Consider the following 19,537-nt stretch of genomic DNA (forward strand, 5'->3'; position numbering starts at 1 on the left):
CCACTGTAGATGATCAATTTCAGTCATTAATACACAGAGCTATTTCACTCATTCATTTAATATCTGTGGGTTAGAAAAAAATCAATATTACCAGCATTAACCACAAGATGGCCACATTTACATAGGATTTGGGAAAACTGAATCCTTCCATTTCTATCTGGATCACTACACTACAGAGATCCGTTAAGTATTTTTGAAGGAATTGAAGTGCAAAGAGGACTATAAAGTTACAACATATAATTTAATAGCTGCTACATTTAAGGTGTTATTGGTTTTCTTTTGAGAACTTGTGTCATTACAATGGAAACATTAACTGCAGGAGAAGCATTCAGAAAGGATTAAAGTTGTGATCTCAGAGTTGCTTTCTGAGTACTGGCAAATTCATGGTAAGCAGTTGAAAACATAAGGTGCCAGCAATTTAATTCCTGTTAAAGGTTATTCACATGCTTCCCCATTTCTGTTTCATTGTTTTTTTGATTGTGGATTTTTGTTTCATACAGCCTTTTAATTTTTTTTTTTTCAAAATTATGATTGGATTTGTGACTCCATTTAAAACTGATTGGCATTGAAAAAAGACTCTTTCAGTGGGAGTGTTTGCTACATCAGATCTTCTACTGCCATCATAGCAAAGCTACTTTGCTCCTGTTCTCTTATTTATTAATTTCTCTTCTTTTTATATATACTTACCTACTGGGTATCTGCTCTCATTTTGTGTTCTTCTGGCTGCCTATTCTGTTTCTTCAAGGTTAGAAGCTGATGGACTGTGCACTTTTTCATCTTCTTGCTGTTATTTAGGAGTTAGAGATCAGTTGAGCAGCCACGGACAATTTTATTTTCAGACAAATTAAAATGACTTAGCTGTAGCTGAAATGTGATAAGTGGTTGAGATGATTGGTTTGGGCCTTGGTTTTTCAGGTGGATTTATTTTGCTTTATTTTGGTGGGTTTTTTTGCTGTGGGGTTTTGGGGTTTATTATGGTTTTTTTGTTGTTTTTTTTTTTTGTTTGGTTCTTTTTAGTAATAATTTTTATTGTTTGTAACATAGATTATGGTATGTCTAGTAGGGTATCCATTTTTTGCATAATCAGTAGACAAGTGACATCCCTTCAGTTTGTTATGTTTTGATAGGACCATTGTTCAAGGAAGCTAAATTTCTAGTTGCAGTTTACAAAGCAGTTGTACTTGAAATTTCCTCTTGATCCAAACAGAGAGTTTTCTAAGCTATTTTTTTTTTTTTTTTGTTCTTTAGAAGACTTGGTCAGTGAAAGTCATCCTGCAGTGAAATCTTATCTGGACTCCATGCTATGTTTGAAGCGACAGTATCTGTTTTTGTTTGTTTGCCTCCTACTCTGTTTTCATTCACTTTTATTTTATAATCTGTATCTCAGAGATGTGTGAAGCATCACAACTGTTTCTCTGTAAAACCCATTTTTATCATGTTTTAGAACACAGAGTGCATGAGTGATAGAAATTCAACATGACTGCCTGATCAAATTACACTTTTCTTTGCCTGGGGGCATCTGTTGGTATGTCTAGATATTGCAGTGTGTTTGCTTAACAGTGCTAACAATTTTGTCTTTTCTGTTTGACTTATCTAGCTGGAAGGGCCATGTGTCCTGCAAATACAGAAAATTCGCAATGTTGCTGCACCAAAGGATAATGAAGAATCTCAGGCTGCTCCCAGAATGCTGCGTTTACAGATGACTGATGGACACACAAGCTGCACAGCTATAGAATACAGTAGCATGTCAAAAATAAGGTGAACAGCTTCCTTTCCCATGTTTTCCTTTGCTACTTAAATGTCCTTGAAATAATGGAAGTGTCCTTAGTAATTTATGAAAATATTGCTCCGCAAAAGAGGCTTCCTTTCTGGATTTGTATATAAAGGAGAAATTTAAATTCAGTATGTAAAGGTACATGTGAATGTAATTTACAGTTCTGTTTATGCTGAACTACATAACAGAAGAAAGTGGATTTTGCAGCCATCTACTGAGTTGTGGTTTCACAACACACAGCATTTTGGGGGCATGTGTAAACTTGGGTCAAATTCCCAATTTTCAGTAGTAGCAGATCTTTTACCTTACCTTTGTAGCAGGAATGCCACAGACTTGACACTCCTAACCCAGTGCAACTAATGCTGCTTAACCATGGGCAGGTCTTTAACTTGGATATTTCTTCAGTTAAAAGTGAAGGGTAAGAGAGGTGATTACTGCTGGACATGGGCGTGCTTTGTGTTTTTGGTTATGGAGGTGCTGAAAACAATCTCTGGTATTTAGTCTGCAGAGTCATGGTGTGCTCTGCACTTTTCTAGTTAGGTAATTTTGGTTTAAAAAAAACCCCCTTCTTCTGTCTTTCTTTGCTAGCTGCAGCAGTTAGATATAGATATATACCTAATTTTTGAATGTCATCTTTAAGAGTTAAACTGTTCCTTCTGAGCAGGAGCCAGCTTGCAGTTTAGAGTGATGCTGTCAGAACATTTAATGGTATTTTAATTTTAGCTTGAGCCAGCAGAACTTGGAATATCATATTCCAATGCAAATATAAAGAAAGCAATAAAGGAAGGCAAACAGACTCTTGTGTAAGTAGATTCTAGATCACAAAATGTTTGAAGATAAATACCCAGTACAAGACATAATTTGAAAGCTTTTTGATAAAATCTCAAAAATGTTAGAGAACTCATCGCTCTAGTAATGTTGTGAATGCTTGTTTATACGTAACATTTAAAGACTTAATTTATGTTATATGTAACTTTTCAAGTCGGATGTTAGATTATTAAACTGTAATAATATCCTGTTTCAGTACATAATGTTACTTAAAATAAATAAAAATCACAATTTTCTTTTATAGTATAGGTTTCTCATGACTGTAGTTTTCATTTATCCCTTTCCCCTTGCCTCATTTTAAATTTTTTTCTGTATTTCTTTCATGTCTGTTTTCTGATTGTCCATTTTTTTGCCTTCATCAGAATAATCCAAACATCCATTAACATTGCTATGTTTAAATGGCACTGGTTCTGTAATTGGCTGACTCCATTATGAATTTTCCTCACCGTGTGGTATGGGCCCATGATTGCAACAGTAGCTCTAGCATATTTTAAAGAGATTGTTGTCTCTCAGTTGAAAGGTTTTAACTGGCTGTGTCCTGTTTCTCACAAACAGAAGCAGTTTCTAGATTGCACTGCTTATATCTTTCAATTACATGTTGGAAGTACATGATTCTTTTATGCTTCTGCTGTTGCTTTTCCTAGGATAGATTCACGTGAGAAGAGGATGAGTTGGCTCCATGTGGGAGCTGGTGACAGGAAGTATTCATATGTTTTAAAATTATAGAGTAGTGAGAGAAGAAGCACTACAAGATGCATAGGTTTAATATTTATTCTAGTATACTCCTAGCTCTTAGTAATGTGTAGAAAGGTTCCTTTCTAACCACTCTGTGTCTACTAAGTTAAATGTCTGAAAAAAAAATAGAGATGATTAACTATTTGGAAATCCACTCTTAACTGTAAATGTGAGGAACCTGCCTCAAATCAGTTGTCTGAGAATATTATCTGATACTCAAAACAAATCATAAGCTTAGTTCAGTATTGTGAAATTAGATATTAACCAAACAGGCAATTTACCTGTATTTATCTCTGTTAGAATCTAATTTGCAGTATGGCATTTTTGTATAATGGGTGGGAAGTGTTTCAATAAAGCTATTGAAAAGTACTGTGCTTTTTGATGCTAATTTTTTATTATGGCAAATGAAAATGTTGGAATTACAGTAAGAGTAGTTTTTTATATGTTTGTGACAGAATATTAATAAATCTATTTGAATTTTTTGACTTTGTTTCTACCTCTAGCCTGAACACTCCACCTGGAACAAAAATTAAGCTTTCAGGAATTGTTGAAGTGAGAAATGGATTTTTGCTGTTGGATGACAGTAACACAGCAGTTCTTGGAGGTGAAGTGGAGCATCTTATAGAAAAGTGGGAATTACAAAGGGTGAGGTAACACCACTAGAAATGCTTGTCTTACAAGTTGCATATTACATTCAAAAATGTCAAGCTTATTCTGTTGATTGTGAACTTTTGTATAATAAACTTTTAGAACTGTACTGTCCAAATAGTTTTAGGGATGCAGCCAAATGTATGCTAGTAGGTCGTATGTATAATGTTGCAAATTCAAAAATTACAAGTGATCTTTGCATGGGAACTGATTCCTTTCTGCAGGGATATATTAAATTTATGTTGCTAAATAGTCATGGGTGGTATTATGTTGATAGTCATGGCTTTCTTAAACATTGTGCTTGTTACCAAAATACTATGGAGTTCTGCCTTTTACAGTTACTGTCTTCAGACTGTGTCTTTTTGAGGCAAAAATAATAGAATAAATGTACAGAGAGCCTTGAAGTTGGTAACATTTGGAATGAGCCCTGTACCCCAAATTTCATCAGTACTTTAGGTGAATTGTGGTTACAAAGTCAAATTGAGGATTTAAAATTCTTCCAACAAGGCATAAAAATGTGTAAGCTCCTTTACTTTGGTTTCTGTCCCAGTAGAACAAAAGTGGCTGCAGGAATATTTTTTGAAACATTTTCTCACAAACAGGTGCAAGTTCCTAGGGCAGGATTTGTGACCCTACTACCATTAGTCCCAAATATTTGCCAGATTAACTATCACTACTACAACCACGGACATCTCTGTATTTTTACACCCACGTCTCTGAAAGAGAATAGCTGCTTATGGACATGATGGTTAGTTCCGTAGGAAGTACTCATTTTATTGTTGTTCCTGCTAAGTTGGGCTCAGTAATTTTTGTTAGAGCTAGCCTTCTTTGGTGTTTGATTGGACTTCATAATTTCCAGCAAACTGAGCCAAAATTAATTTGAATTTTAGAGTTATGCATTCTAGTAGATTCTGTTTGTCATCCTTCAGCCTTTATAGCTAAAATTAAGTTTTTTTTTAAAACACAAAAGCATTCCTGGTTTTAAATGAAGCTTAAAGAAGGTTCCGGCAGAACCATCCCATTTCGTGATTTTTATTCTTACTTAGCATTAAGTCTTGTGAGTTCTCTTTTCAGTTAAAGAAGGTAGATGGGGCAGAAGAGAGAACACAGAGCTAACACTTTCTTAAGAATTCACAAGACAAGAATAGAACTGGTTTGCTTTCTTGGTGACATTTTAAATAGTCTGTTTTCATATTTCTTCTACCTGGACTTCAACAGATAAATTTTGCTTTATACTTCATAATTGGTTTTTGAAATCATTGTCAATAAATAACTTGGAACAGACTCTTATTTACATAAATAAAAAAAAAGCAAAGCATTTAATAACCAAAGGTGTGCTGCTGACTACAACTTTCAGCCCCTGTTAGCTAGCTCTCTTGGCTGTATGCAGTATGTGTAACAGAGTGGTAGCTGTCACTGATTTGCTCTGGTAAGATGCAGGAAGTTAACTATTGCCTGCTGCTATCCCCTCAGTGCCCTGGTTCTCAAACTTTTGGAGTTTGTCAGAGTATTTTCTTTTTCTTGTTGACCAGCTCATAGCACATGAACGTGGCCATGTCAGAAAAGCTGTGGGTGACAAGGAATCAGTTTGGACAGGTGAACCATGACCACTGGAAATTGTAGTTCCAGTTGTATATCCAGACTGACAGCTAGACAGATAGGGCTCAAACAAATCTGTAGAAGCCAGATGCTACATGGTAGCAGTTTCCCTATGAACTTGATGCTTCAATCCTGTTCAGAAGGGTTTGCAGAAGTGTAGAGCTGACAAATAAATACAATTGCTAAAATATCTGAGAGGTGATAGGGACATTGCCACTCCTTGTCTAATCTTGTCATGGAAGCTTAAATAAAATGCTGAATTGTGTTTGCATAAAAAGACATAAACTTTTATTTGTGTAACTATTTCAAATTACTTGTTTTGAAGCTAGTTTTTTTTTTTTTGATGGCAGTTTTATATGTTGTCTCCACTAGGAAGTCTAAGATGTGTTAATTTGGCTTCCTGTGTAGGTGATGAAGTAAGGAGGTTTTATACTTAGCATAAAGTTAATGTTATTAAGCCAAATAGCATGAAACTTTAGAATAAAAGTTGTCTATTCTGTCTTAAGGTATTGCCCTTGCACCTACTTGTCAGTTTCTACTTGTTCAATTGTATTACTGTTTTGTTCCATTCAGAGCAGTGTTTGAAATTGCTTTCAGGAGGAATCAAGTTTTAGTAATAAAAGACTCATAATACAAAGTAGCATATGTGGAGTGAATGCAGTATTATCACACTGCATGAGGAATAAATGTGCTCTTGTAGATTCAGTTTTATCATAAGGTAAATTCTTGCCTGGGAATTTCAGGTCATTTTAACTGTCCCTATTTAAGAGACAGTAAATAAATAAGAAAGGAGTGTAAATGAGACTGCTACTGTGAGATTTGCCTTTCTAGACTGTTTGGAAATATGAGGCGAAGCGTTGTGGACATCTTTAAGAAAAAATACAGTTCCAAATAATTACTGCTTTGTGGTGTTGCTCATTGCTTTGTGATGTTCTGGTGGTGACTGATGTTCCAAACATGAAGGATCAGTATCTGTATGATGTTGCTGGTACCCTTATTATGTGAAAAGAGTATTTTGTATTGCTATTAAATAAAACACCAGACAATATGTAAGTGAAGTCTGAAGCAAATCTGCTGAGATTATTGGTGAGACTGTTTGGTAGGGTCTTAAATTTTTAACACTTAGAGTTACAGTTCATCTAAAAGTAAAGCTGTTTAGTATGCGTCAAGATTTTTCTGTTTCGGTGAAGGTGAGGCTTAATACTGAGATTATGTCATGGGAAAAGGAAGTGGTTTTAGGTGTACTTCAAAATACATGTATAAAGAAAGACAAAGGTACAATGGTAGTCTTATATTGTAAACATTAGTTTCTTAAGAGATTCTCTAGGAAATATATTTTTAGTGTCATGATGCAAGTAGAGCAAAAAAGGTAAAAGAAGTACACTATATGTATTTATAACAAAGTTTATTGTTAGTGATAGTTACTGCTGGGTTATGAGGAAACTTAATTGTAAGTTACAGAAGATTGTGTGTGTTGCCAGTTTGCTTTTCATTTGGCGCCATGTGAAACCTGGTTTTTAAAGCAGCTGCTCTCATTTCTCAGCAGAGAGTGCTCCTTGAGAAGAAGGTTTCAGATCATTAGAATTCTTTCATTGTGGATAACAATTCTATGCAATAAATTGTTATGATTCAAAATTCATGTAAGTAACTGTTAGTAAATAGGCAGTCAGTTTATAAGGGCTTTTTTGCCATTTGTCCAATGGCACATTTGAGCAGTAGATTTGGAACAGTCTTTTTTCTTCTATGTGATTTCTTGATTCTGATTTGGTATGGTAAAAAAGAAAAAAGTGTAAATTCAGCTTGCTCTTCCTGATTATAGGACATGAGGAATTAATCCAATGCTTGAGTTCTTGGCTAGCCTATAATTATTTCTTTTAATTATAATTTGATTCAGTATGGGAGTTCATTCCAAAATTGCCTTCATTTCTCTAGGTACAAACAAGCAAACAAACAGAAATGCCAGAGTGGTGCAGGGTTTATTGCACCTGGAGTTCCTGCTCTGGGGAAGTGAAGTGGCTTGGCCATGAAATCCTTGTTCTACGTGCTGCTTCAGTTAATAGCTACAGGGAGGTGTGAGCATGCTGCAGTCATGAGCCCTTGGTTAGCTCGTATTTCTAAGGCAGCATTTTAACTGAACTGGTTGAAACTAAAGCACAAAAGTTTTATGATTTCTGCACTTCTAAGTGCTTTTTTTGAATAATTTATTGAATACTTGATCAGTGTTTTTTGCTCTAAGGTGTGAGAAAAAGGATTATGCTTTTTCTTCAACCTTGAAAGGAATTAATAGCTATAAATGATTTAGAAAACAGTCTTTGGCTCCTGAATAAAAGTAGTTAACTTGAAAGGAATAGACCAAAAGCTTTAATTTGGGTATGTATTAGCTAAATTAATCTATTACTTAATTTAAGAAATTCTCAGATAACATAGTGGCCTAAAGCTTGTGTTTATACTCCATTTCTCACATGATGGATTAAAATCAATTCTACATCAGGTTAATAAATATATAGGTAAATGTCATATATAGCCTTAAGTAATTAAGACTGTCTCTGACAACAGAGAATGTATGTAGTCATGCATGCATGTCTGTTGGGAGAAAAGAACAGGAACAAATTAAGCTGATAAAAAAGATACATTATAGGAAATGCAATTTTAACAGCATTGAGGACCTGTTCTTTTTTTTCTTAGTACACAGCATTTTGTTTCCAGCAGCGGCCAAAAGGAGATTGTTTTTAGGGAGAGATCACAGTCTGAGCACTTATACGGCCTTGCCATGCAGAATTACTGTATTATATCAGGGGATACAATTCTGATTAGTCCTTTCTGTGTTTGCTTATGCATGGGATGATGAATTTCACATAATGGTTGAGGATGGAGGTCATCTGGTTAATGAAGGCCACCTACAGCCAATTGTCCAGGACAGTGTCCTGGCAGCTTTTGAGTATCTCTAAGGATGGGGACTCCCCAGCCTCCCTGTCTCAGTCACTCTCACAGTCAAATAAGTGTTGTGTGATGGAGGGAATCTCCTATGATTCAGTTTCTGTCCACTGTCTCTGTCATCTTACTGGGCACCACTGAAAAGAGCTTGTCTCCATCATGCAGATTGATAAGTTCCCCCTGAACCTTCCCTTTCTAGGCTGAATTGGTCCAATCCCTTTTTAAAGGTGCTGTGTACCTTTACAATCTCTACTGGCTGGAATTTCATTGGACATTGTATGAAAAAACATCTGTTGCCTAAATGTGTTGTGCTTTGTGCTATTAGTGTAGATTTTGATGTATAACTGGATTTTCTACATGTGCTCTATGTGCTTTAGTAATTATGCTAAATTCCATAATTTTCTTTGTTCCTCTGCCTCTCCTTCAGCCCTCTTCTTAACTTAGGTGACCCAAGATTTAAAAATATGAATTTCTTTTCTGCTGAAAATACCCATTTTGCAAGTTTCATGTTCTTTCTGAAATAGAGACACTTACCGTATAATCTGTTTACTGTTTGCAATTTATTAATTATCAATTTTCTTTTACAGAGTTTGGCAAAACACAATAGGAGTAACATTGGAACAGAAGGTGGCCCTCCTCCTTTTGTACCTTTTGGGCAGGTATTGTGTACTTTGTCGCTTCATAAAAGTACCTGTATTATATCTATGTACCTTGTTTCAGTTAGGTAAAGGCTGTCAAAACACCTTAGATCTTGATAACCTGGATATAAAAAATGTGCCTGTTAAAAAACAAAACCAAAACTATGTTAATCCTGTCTCTTTGTTATGCCTGTTTCCAGTAACATTTTTCCTCTCGATTTCAAACTCAACTTTATTTAGTGTATGGAGCCTTTGATTTTGCTAGTGAGATTGTGTCAGCACTTATGCAGTCTCTCCTTAAATGCCAAAGAATTTGGCAAGGATCAGCAAATTTCCAAGAATCGTTGTGATTGCATCATGATGTCTAGTTTCATCATGATGCAATACATCATGATGCGTATTCTTTATCTGAGGGTCTGCTACTCTAATGGAATAAAACTTGGGTGGGTGTTTTTCAGATGAGAGCAGGCAGAAGAATAATTAAACATTTCTTTTGTATTTTCAGAAATGTGCATCTTATGTGCAAGTGGATAGCAGAGATCTTGATCGCAGAAAGACTCTGCAAATGACAAATACTGTAAAACCTGTTGCGGACAATGATGAATTTGAAAAGCAGAGAACAGCTGCTATTGCAGAAGTAGCAAAGAGCAAAGAGGTTAGAATGCATGTGTTGCAGCATTTTACTTACCATGATTGATCTTTTCTTGTCAAGTATTTGTCTCTTAAACGACAAATGCTTTCTGATATTTGCCTGCGTATAATTCTACCCCTGTATCTTTAAAAAGATGAATCAGACTTAGAGTCCTTTTGAATTGATGACTATGTTCTTATTTTAATAAAGGTACTAAATGTATCATAATGTTTTATTGTAGATATGATTTTGCTACCACTACTAAAAAATGAAGGGTGTACAATTTTGCTAATAAGATTTAAGTAATAAATGCAGGTTATCAATTTTCATCTGTTCTTTTTAATTCTCAAAACCCCCATAATTCGCTAAACTCAGTCTGAAAAAATAGCCAGGAAATTTAGTTCTAATGTGTCAGGTTTTTATGTTCTGCTTTGGTCTTCTTTTTAGTTTATTTCTCAACGTGCTTAGTAAGTTGTAACAGCTAGAATTATATACCCATTTTACAACCTCATTTGGGCATAGGGGAAAAAACTCCTGACTAATAAATTCATCTTTTTCTCTGTGTATGTAAATTATTGCTTTATTTGTTGACCCAGACCATAATCAAAAAACTCAAAAAACCCACTGCAGCAAAAGCTTCTACTTTTTCTACTAGCTAAATATTTTCATTATTTCTGTTTGCTGAAATGTTATTTTGTGCTTATCTAAAGACCAAGACATTTGGAGGAGGTGGTGGTAGTAGCAGAAGCAATCTCAGTGTGAGTGCTGGAGGGAATCGAAACAGGGAACTGTTCCAGAAAGAGAAGATAGCAAAACCAGAGGGGAAGAATGAAGGCGTCTACCGAGAACTGGTAAGATGGAAGATTTGAATGGAGTCTTGAATGTGAAAGATTAAAAACAAAACCCCAAATATAACAAGAAAAAAATCAAAATACCTTGAGAAATGATGACTTTCTTTTCAATTAATTTTCAGGTCTGCTTAGAAAACTCTTTGTGCTTTTGTACCTTACTGAGCTAGCTATGAGTTTCACTGTGATTCTGGGCTACACATTTATTCAGTAAAATTTAAGTATGTATCTCAGAGGTTAGATTCCATTAGGCTTGGGATTTTGTGGGTTTTTTGCAGGGTCTTGATAGGGCTATTTTTGAACCTGTAGACAGTGTGTTATATTCATGGGATTCCAGTTAAGAATGTTTTTGATGGCAGCTGTTGAAGTAAATGGGTGGCTGGTATGATTTTGGTGCAGGTGCAATGTTTTTTCTGTACTTAATGCTTTTTGATTCCTGTTTTGACTTTTTGTCATCATGCTCTATGCAGTTTGGAATAATGGAGCCTGCATTTCTGCACAAGTAGATTGTTTGCATTTCTTTGCTTTCTTCTGTAAAACCTTTAGCCAATTATGTTTTATCCATATTTTAAGAAGTAAGTGGGTTTTGCGTTGTCTGCAAAAGCTTTGAAGGGGTTCAAATTGGAACAGATGGCTAGTTTTGATGCTGATATTATTTTGAGATATTTCTTTTAGTTTTCATATAGACTAGGAGAATTTGTGCTTGAAGGCCTGTAGTAGTAGAACTGGAAGCTAATGAATTAAAAATCATACTATTAAAAAAAAAATCCCTTGATTACCTGCTTCTTTTGAGCTTATATGCAGAGGTTTTATATAAAACTAAAATATTGTTTCAATTAAAAATAAAAGAAAAATTAATGTAAAATCTGGTGTGTTTATAGAGTATTGTATTTATTATTTTTGTTTGTACCTTTTATTTCAGGTTGATGAAAAGGCTCTAAAACACATAACAGAGATGGGTTTTAGCAAAGAAGCAGCAAGACAGGCACTTATGGATAACAGTAACAGCCTGGAGGCAGCATTAAATTTTCTTCTGAACAACAGTAAACAGAAACCCATTCAGGGACCACCACCTAGAGGTAAATCTTGCAAAGAGATGCTTTAAAACTGTTTACAAGCAAAAAAATTTGTGTGGGGTGGATTACTAATGTAGTTATAGAAGGACATATTTGCATGTTTTCTTCCTGCAAGTTAGAATGCATTGCAAACCTGAAAGCAAATCCCTAAGAAAGACTTCTGTGTATTACATTCTTGTCAGAATTTTTGAGTAGGAACTCAGATGTGTAATTAGCTTTAAATGGGAAATGTGTATCCTGGAATCACAGAAGAACATGGGCTGGAAGGGACATTAAAGATCATCTTATTGCACCTCCCCCACACCCAGCTCCCAGACAGAGAGGCCACCCACGACACCAGCTTGCTCAGGGCCCCATCCAGCGTGCCCTTGAACACTTCCAAGGACAGAGCATCCGCTGCTTCTCTGGACAACCTGTTCCAGTGCCTCATCACCCTCATAGTAAAGAATTTTTTCATCGCAGCCAATCTAAATCTCTCCAGTTTGTAGTTTAAAATTGTTCTCCCTTGTCTTATCACTGCCTTTCTGTTACAGAATTTTTTAAAGACAGAAAATACAAACATTTTGTAAAGCAAATGAAGGCATGTTTGTGCTTTTTAATTTTTATTGCCCATTCTCAAAAAGCCTTTCATGCTTACAGGTAAGGGGAAGGGCCGAGGCCGAATAAGACCTGAAGATGAAGAAGAGCTAGGAAATGCCAGACCATCTGCACCAAGCACACTGTTTGATTTCTTGGAATCCAAAATGGGTACTCTAACAGTAGAGGGTGAGTTACTGAAATTAATGTATCTAGAACAAATGTTGGATAGTGTAGATTCATTTTTCCTAACTCTAGTCATCCAAAAGTTGATTCCTAGAACTTCCTCCATGGTCAGTCATTAAAAAAACAAGGAGTGCTTGGAGAATTATTCCTCTCAAGAAAGGCCAAATAAGTTGCTCAGTGGTGATTAGATGTTTTAAAGTTGGTAACTTGAAATGAGGTGACATAAACCACAATTTGTTAATCTGACTGGATTCTTCCTGAATCGTGAATCTTTATTTATGACATCATAAGTCTTCACTGTATTTATCAAAAATCAAAATATTCAAATAAGTAACTTTTAAATACACCAGCATTCTGCATTAGCTGATGCAGTTTTGTAAACTGGTCAGGTAGTGAATATAATCACATTTTCAGAAAGAAGATATTTGAGATATTTCTTGGCAACTCATTTTACTTACCAAAGATGCACTGGATTTCTTATGATGAGCAGAAATGAAAACAGTGGTAGTGTTTTTGGCTTACACTGCAAACATTGATTTTGCTTTGGATACATTTTGTGCTTATATTGAGATATTACAGAAGGCTTTTATGTTTGTCTGAAAGACATTTAAAGGAAAATAAAAGAAATTATCCCTGAGGGTTATATAAATTTCTTATTGTCAGTGTTTTATAGTAAGTAGGTAATAGTAGTTTATCAAGACTTGTGAAATGAGTGAATTGCTTTTTTACAATGATAGTACTGATTGCTTAGGGATACTTATGATCCTTTGGTTTTAGTGCATGTATGTAGACAATAAAGCATAGTGTTATGTGAGTAAAAAGCTAGATATATTTATTACATTTACTTCAGTTTATAATCTTCAATATTGTGTTTTAAAGATAAATACACATCACTTTTATGAGTTTTTTTCTTTTTAAATGAAAATAAATGATTACATAAATGTCATAAGAAGAAAAACATAATTCGGTTAAAACTTTTTAAAGGTTTTATACTCCTTGAGTTACTGAAGGTTCTGCCATATTTCCTGCCATGACACACAGGGTTTTTGTTTTTATGGTTTTATCACTATGTTGGTTTTTCTCACTTTATCTGAGTAATCAATATGTAATCCAGCGTACTATTCCTGAACCATACTTTCCTTAAAAAAATCCAAACCTAACTTGTTAGCATTTTTGAAGAGTTCAGAAAGTGTTGTGATTATTTTGTGAAATTCTTTTCAATCTTTCTGCCTTTTTCTTTTCTGAAAAAAATAGATGTTGTACTTTGTAAGGCTTTGAAGTGGTTGCTTAGTTTCATGTTCTTAGCTTTTATTTTCCTTACTGAGTATAGCCCATAGGATTGCATCTCTGTTTTTATGCCAGGTTTTAGTTTTGCTTTCAGAGTCTTTTAAATGGATATTTCAAGAAATACATAGGCATGTGGTTGTTTTTTACTTTCAAAAGTGATTTTTTTACTTGCCAAATTGGAGAAAAACTCTGCAGTCTGATGAATTCAAACACATCCTTAAAATCATATATTAAAAGTTAATTTTCTGTCATTTGATTCCCTCTGCCTTTGAAAATAATTTCAGTTAAATTCTTAATTATTACTTGTCTTAAGTTCCACTCAAACTGAGATGACAGGAGTTTTAGAAGTATTTGCTGAGTGATCTGTCTGCAGTGACCATACTTGGCACTGTGAACTCTTCAGTCATGAAGTCTGCATCCAAATGTCTGCAGAAAACAGGATATATATATATATGTATATATATGTATAAATATAGTACCTCCTATATATATGTATATATATATATAGTACCTCCTAAATTTAATTTGATCCTGTCATCTATGAGCAGTAGAGAAACATATTTTCACTTAGAATTAGAAAAGTATTTGGTCAGAATTGAAATGCACATTGGACAAACTGATGGAAACAACTCAAATATGTAATGTTACTAAGCTAAGAATGTCTCTTCATTGATTTTCCTTTACAGTATTACACTAAGGAGTGCCCAGGCTGGCAGGTTTTTCTCCATTTTTTTTCACCAAACACTGTATTATACCACATATAAAAGAAGATAGATAGATTGTTCTGCAGTATTTCTGGCACCTTGCTGTCCTGCATGGTCTCTAAAATCTCATATTGTTTTTTAGGTATTGAGAAAGAAAGAGGTTTTTATAGGGACAGTGGTTTTGAATATATGAGCAAGTCCCTACTATTACATGTTTGTGTATGATCAGGAGCAGATGATTACCTGGAATGGCCATATTTATCTTTATTGCGAGCATTAAAGTCCTATACACTTGAGACAGAGTATAATTCCTTCTAAATGACTGGAAGTCGTTGTACAATCCAAAAAGCAAAAGGCGCTTTTGCTGAACTGTTTTTTAATATTTTTTAATCCTGTACTACGCCACATTTTCTTCAAAATCTTATGTGATCTGGGGAAAGTGTCTGAAAAAAAGAAGCCTTTCTCTTTTCAAGGACACAGAAGATTGATTTGCTTTGTGCATCCCTCCTTGTTTTTCTTATCTACTGTTTCTAATTACACCTGAAACCTTCGTAGTGTGGAGAATTTCTAAATTCACTTCTGGCTGGGTGGTTCTATTTCTGAACAGGAACTGCAGAACTGTTGTTGAATTTTTTTCTTTGATTTGGTACTTTTTCATACTTGCGTTTAGACCAAGTAGAAGAATATTTGAGTTTAAATACCTTTGAATTTTTTTTGGGAGGTACTTGTATTCCTTTTAAAAATGAAGACAGCACATTAAGTTTCTTGTTGTTAGCTTTTTTTTTATATAGAAGTTACAAGAAAGCATGTTAATGTTTTGCCCCATAAATGATATCTTGTGAGGTTTTTATGTTTTATCTCCTCTTTTCCATTAAGGAAATACTGTTTTAAGTAATTACAGCTATCAAAAGTATGAAATACCTGACTCCATGATCTGCTAGCTCTTTAATTGTAAAACACAGCATACTTTAAACATACTTTATTTAAATGAAATGCAAAGAATTAAAGCAAGCATATCCTTAACTTAAACTGCATGTTTGTTTATTTATTTATTTATTTATTTATTACTGGGAATAGTTGGTGTTGGTGGCACCTACAAAACTATTTCTATGTTGAAATTAAGTAATTTGAATTTTGGTGAGAGAAACCTCCTGACTGCAAGAGATAACACAAATAGAAGACAAAATTGCTTTCAATTAGCTGCCTGTGCTTGTACTTGGTTAATTTCTGCTACTGAACACAAAAGATTTTTTCCATTAATCTCCTTATTGTTTTCTTTTGTTATGAGGAACAACTCATCTATCTTTGCCAGCTTAAATAAGTACACACAAGGATTATCAGAGAGAATAAGATGATACCAAGAGCACTGGCTATAGTATTAATGAATAATGAACATTATTCTTTATCTAGTCCCAAATAAATTAAACGTTTGAAATAAATTGGTAATGTAATACAATGTAATTAAAAATATTTGTTTCATTTTGTGGTCACACAATTTATTTGAATATATGGGAGTGAGGGTGCGTTGCAGGGAAAAAAAGAGTCTTACTTTTTGGACTTAAAAGAAATTTGTAACATTTGAAATCTGTCATGCAGTAGCCATGTTTTCAACAAGCACGGAATGCTATGGACAAGAGATCCAAATTGAATAATAGCCATATTTCTTATTCAGCCTTTCTTCTAAAAATTGAATTTTAATCAGAGCTAATTGTGACTATCAAGAAAATCACTTTTATTTGTTGTATTGGTATGTTAGCATTGTTAGCATTCATGATATATGTTACAAGGCTTGTACTTTTATTTTGCCTTTAAATGTAAAAGGGACAAATTCAGTAAATTCCATACATTTTTAAAGAATGATAAAAAATTATCAGTTTTTTGTTAGAGTCCTTTAATCCAGTTAGTTGAAGTTTGTAGTGAATACAATGAAAAATGTTTTGGATTTTTTTGTTCACTTCTTTATTATACCTCTTCTCAGCTTGTATTTGGTTTGTTTCAACAGAAACATGCACTCAGGTCCCTGTTCCTCAGTGTTGCTACATTTTAGAAAGAATTATATTGAAATTGATTTAATTTGACAAAGCTATTGGGTAATAGGAATTTTACTTCATGACACGAAGTGTGTGCAAATGTATCACTAATTATCTTCTAATTTTTAAATCTTTTGATCAGTATGAGATAGAACATGCCCTAGAGGTAGCTGTCTCAAAGATATACTTCCATGCAGTTACACAAAAGTATTATTCAGTCTGAGAGGAGAAACCCAAAACATTGCCAGCAGTGTGCGAGGGCCACGCTCATCAAATTTAGCTGCGTTATTAAACATGTTAAAATCCACAGGAAAGGACCACAGGAAGCAGTACTTTTTAAATTCCATTGTGCACTGAGCGGTGCTTTATGAATTGTGTTGGCTGGGATTTCCAAGTGCAGCAGGTCCTGCTGGTTCCTTGTAATCAGGGGAATGTCATTGGTCCTGTAGGATCCTCTTGCGTCAGTCATCACACACAAAGGCCAAAGTGAGTGAGTGAGTGAGGGTTCCAGACTGACAAACACTACTTGTCATCTCAGAACTTCTGAGTAGATGACAAGAACCTTATCATTAATTTTTACATGTATTTTTTCCACACCATGTTCCCAAACCTCTGGTTGCAACAATGACGACTGGATTAACCTATCCCGCTGTTGGAGAGTAGGTTACTACATCTTCTTGTTACAATCCAAATTAATATTTGTTATAGCCCTGTAGGAGGCATTACTTTTCTGGGAAGAGTTGCTAATGGTTTGTTGGAGTTGCGGCAGGAAGTAGAAGCAGTTGTGGTAGACAACTTGTGAACGAGATCCCTTGATGCTTTTTTTGATCCTTATTTCTCATAAAGAAACTTTAGAATCCCTTCATTTTTTGGTGATCAGACCAGACAGCACAAATACATGAAGAACCACTATTATTATCATCTCCTGGCTTTTTTTGTTGGCTACTGTTGACAAAGTAACATTTACTGCTACTTGGCAGTTTCCATTTGCAAGTGACTTGTGCTTGAATGTCAGTCAATCATTTAATGTGTCCTGCTCATTTAAGGCTGCTGTGTATGATGCAGTTCCCAGGGAAGCTTTTGCACAAGAACTGCACCTCTGTAAAAAACATAAACTTATGGGATTTTGCATACCTTAAGCTTAAACTAAAAAAAGTCAGGTGTTTCATGTCAGCCTTTGTATGCCACAGTAAAGAGACCTAGAAAAAAATAACCATGTTCACTGTTTTGAAATTCTCTAGTCACTTTACCTGCAGCCTAACACATTATTTGAACTTTCCATTACTGTTAAAAAAAATCTGTAATCAAAGGATGCAACACACTTTCAAATCAGCTTGTTGCTTTTATGTTATGATCACATTATCTTGTGTAGACAATAGCTAAAATTACTCATTTCAAGTTACGAAATTGAATAGAAATTTCAGTAAACTCTTTTGAATTATAGAAGAATATATCTATGTTCTGAGTTTTCCTTGAGGCTTTAACTAAACTGTAACTGCTTTGCATGCATTTTTGTAGAGTCCTAGTACCTTGTATGTACTACGTACTGTCACTAGCTATCTCAGCTCAGGAAATGTTTATTTATTTAGAAAAAGAGCAAAGGACAGCCCTTAAGAGGAAATGTTTTGAATTTAAGTCAAACCTAATATCCTGCCATCTAGGAAAGTATTACCATGTCCAATCTAATAATGAACCCATTCCTGGGTTTTTTTTTTTCTGTTGAAACAGTGACTTTAAATTAATGTTACAGAATATTAAATAAGATGATTTATAAGTGAATTAGGTTAGAGTTTTATACGCATTTTTCTGTAATAGTGTGTACAAGGGAGTAAACATTCAGGGGTCATCAAACTGTTCAGTCATTTTGTGTGTAATTAACATTAGGAATAGACCTAAGAGCTTAGGTTGGGTATAGGAAGAGTGGAAGCCTGAGCATTTTACTACCAGGAGAGAAGAGGTGTAAATTAAGAATGTTGTGAACAAAGACTGTTAATTAATTAATTTGGAAGTTAAATCTTTCTAGATGATAGGAAGTGTGTAAGATTGGTATTATACAGACGTGGAAAAGTGTAATGAAGCTATTTAGTGAAAAATTACAGATGTAAAGAAAAACAGTACTTTCATATCTCATTTGTAAAGAAGAAATAACGAGGTACTTCTAATTTTAAAGGTGTTATTCTAACAAAACAAAATTAATTATACAAGATTTGAAGTCATCTTTGCATTTTTAAAAAGAAAATGCATATTTATGAAACTCTTGTTTCTGAGTAGTATGTATTTACATTTAATGCATTAAAAATGTGGTGGTTTTCAGAGTACTATATTATAGAGTAAGATGTATTTTTACCAAGATCATGTTCAAGCTAAGCCTTATATTTGCTTATGCCATGTTGAAAACCAAAAACACTAGGTAATTTTAGTAAAGCAAATGTGACTTTTATAAGTTATGCTACATCAAATATATGTAAAAATGGAGCTAGATTCTTATTGGCTAATTTAGTAAATTAAATTGATAAAAATTCTGTGAGCTACTGCTAATCATGTGATGCTTGAAAAGTTTTTTGTTAAAAAATAAACCAGGTAAAATTTACATTTTAATTTTAACTTGCCATCTTGCATGTAGTTATGAAAGCTGATACATTTGCTGTCAGCTATCAGTGTTCATTGTTTCTAGTGCTAGCATTCCTTTCCATGGGAATGTGTGAGAGCCTGACTGCACAGTCCCACCAGGCCCACGCACACACCAGGCTCATGGACACAAGCAAGAAAAGAACACCTTTGCAACTGCCCACATGGCACAAAATTGCTCATGTAAACATGAATCCCTTTAATGGGTTTATGTTTTCCTTTTCCATCAGCTTTAAAGTGTGCTGGCAGATCTCATACCTAGCCACCAACACACACACACCCCCATGTCAGTCTGTCCTGGCCAGGAGAGCCCTGACCTGTGGTACCCACTTCACCTCTGGCCCAGCCTGTTGGCTGCTACAGCCTGGAGCTGGTAGGAGGTTACATGGATGTGCTTTGTACAGCTCTGGCCACT

The 19,537-nt window shown here is 34.6% G+C and overlaps 1 protein-coding gene across 3 annotated transcripts in view; it reads left to right on the forward strand.

Moving 5' to 3' along the window:
- Positions 1 to 19,537, forward strand: part of TDRD3 (tudor domain containing 3) — a 93,624-nt gene that overhangs the window by 46,851 nt on the left and 27,236 nt on the right. For all 3 annotated transcript variants that reach the window (XM_063149397.1, XM_063149398.1, XM_063149399.1), the window contains 7 exons: positions 1,598 to 1,758; positions 3,841 to 3,982; positions 9,106 to 9,177; positions 9,662 to 9,811; positions 10,498 to 10,638; positions 11,558 to 11,714; positions 12,351 to 12,476. In XM_063149397.1, coding sequence (XP_063005467.1) covers positions 1,598 to 1,758; positions 3,841 to 3,982; positions 9,106 to 9,177; positions 9,662 to 9,811; positions 10,498 to 10,638; positions 11,558 to 11,714; positions 12,351 to 12,476 — 949 coding nt within the window. The remainder of the gene's footprint in view (positions 1 to 1,597; positions 1,759 to 3,840; positions 3,983 to 9,105; positions 9,178 to 9,661; positions 9,812 to 10,497; positions 10,639 to 11,557; positions 11,715 to 12,350; positions 12,477 to 19,537) is intronic.

This window comes from Melospiza melodia, chromosome 2 (assembly GCF_035770615.1).
Source record: "Melospiza melodia melodia isolate bMelMel2 chromosome 2, bMelMel2.pri, whole genome shotgun sequence".
Classification (NCBI taxonomy): Eukaryota; Metazoa; Chordata; class Aves; order Passeriformes; family Passerellidae; genus Melospiza; species Melospiza melodia.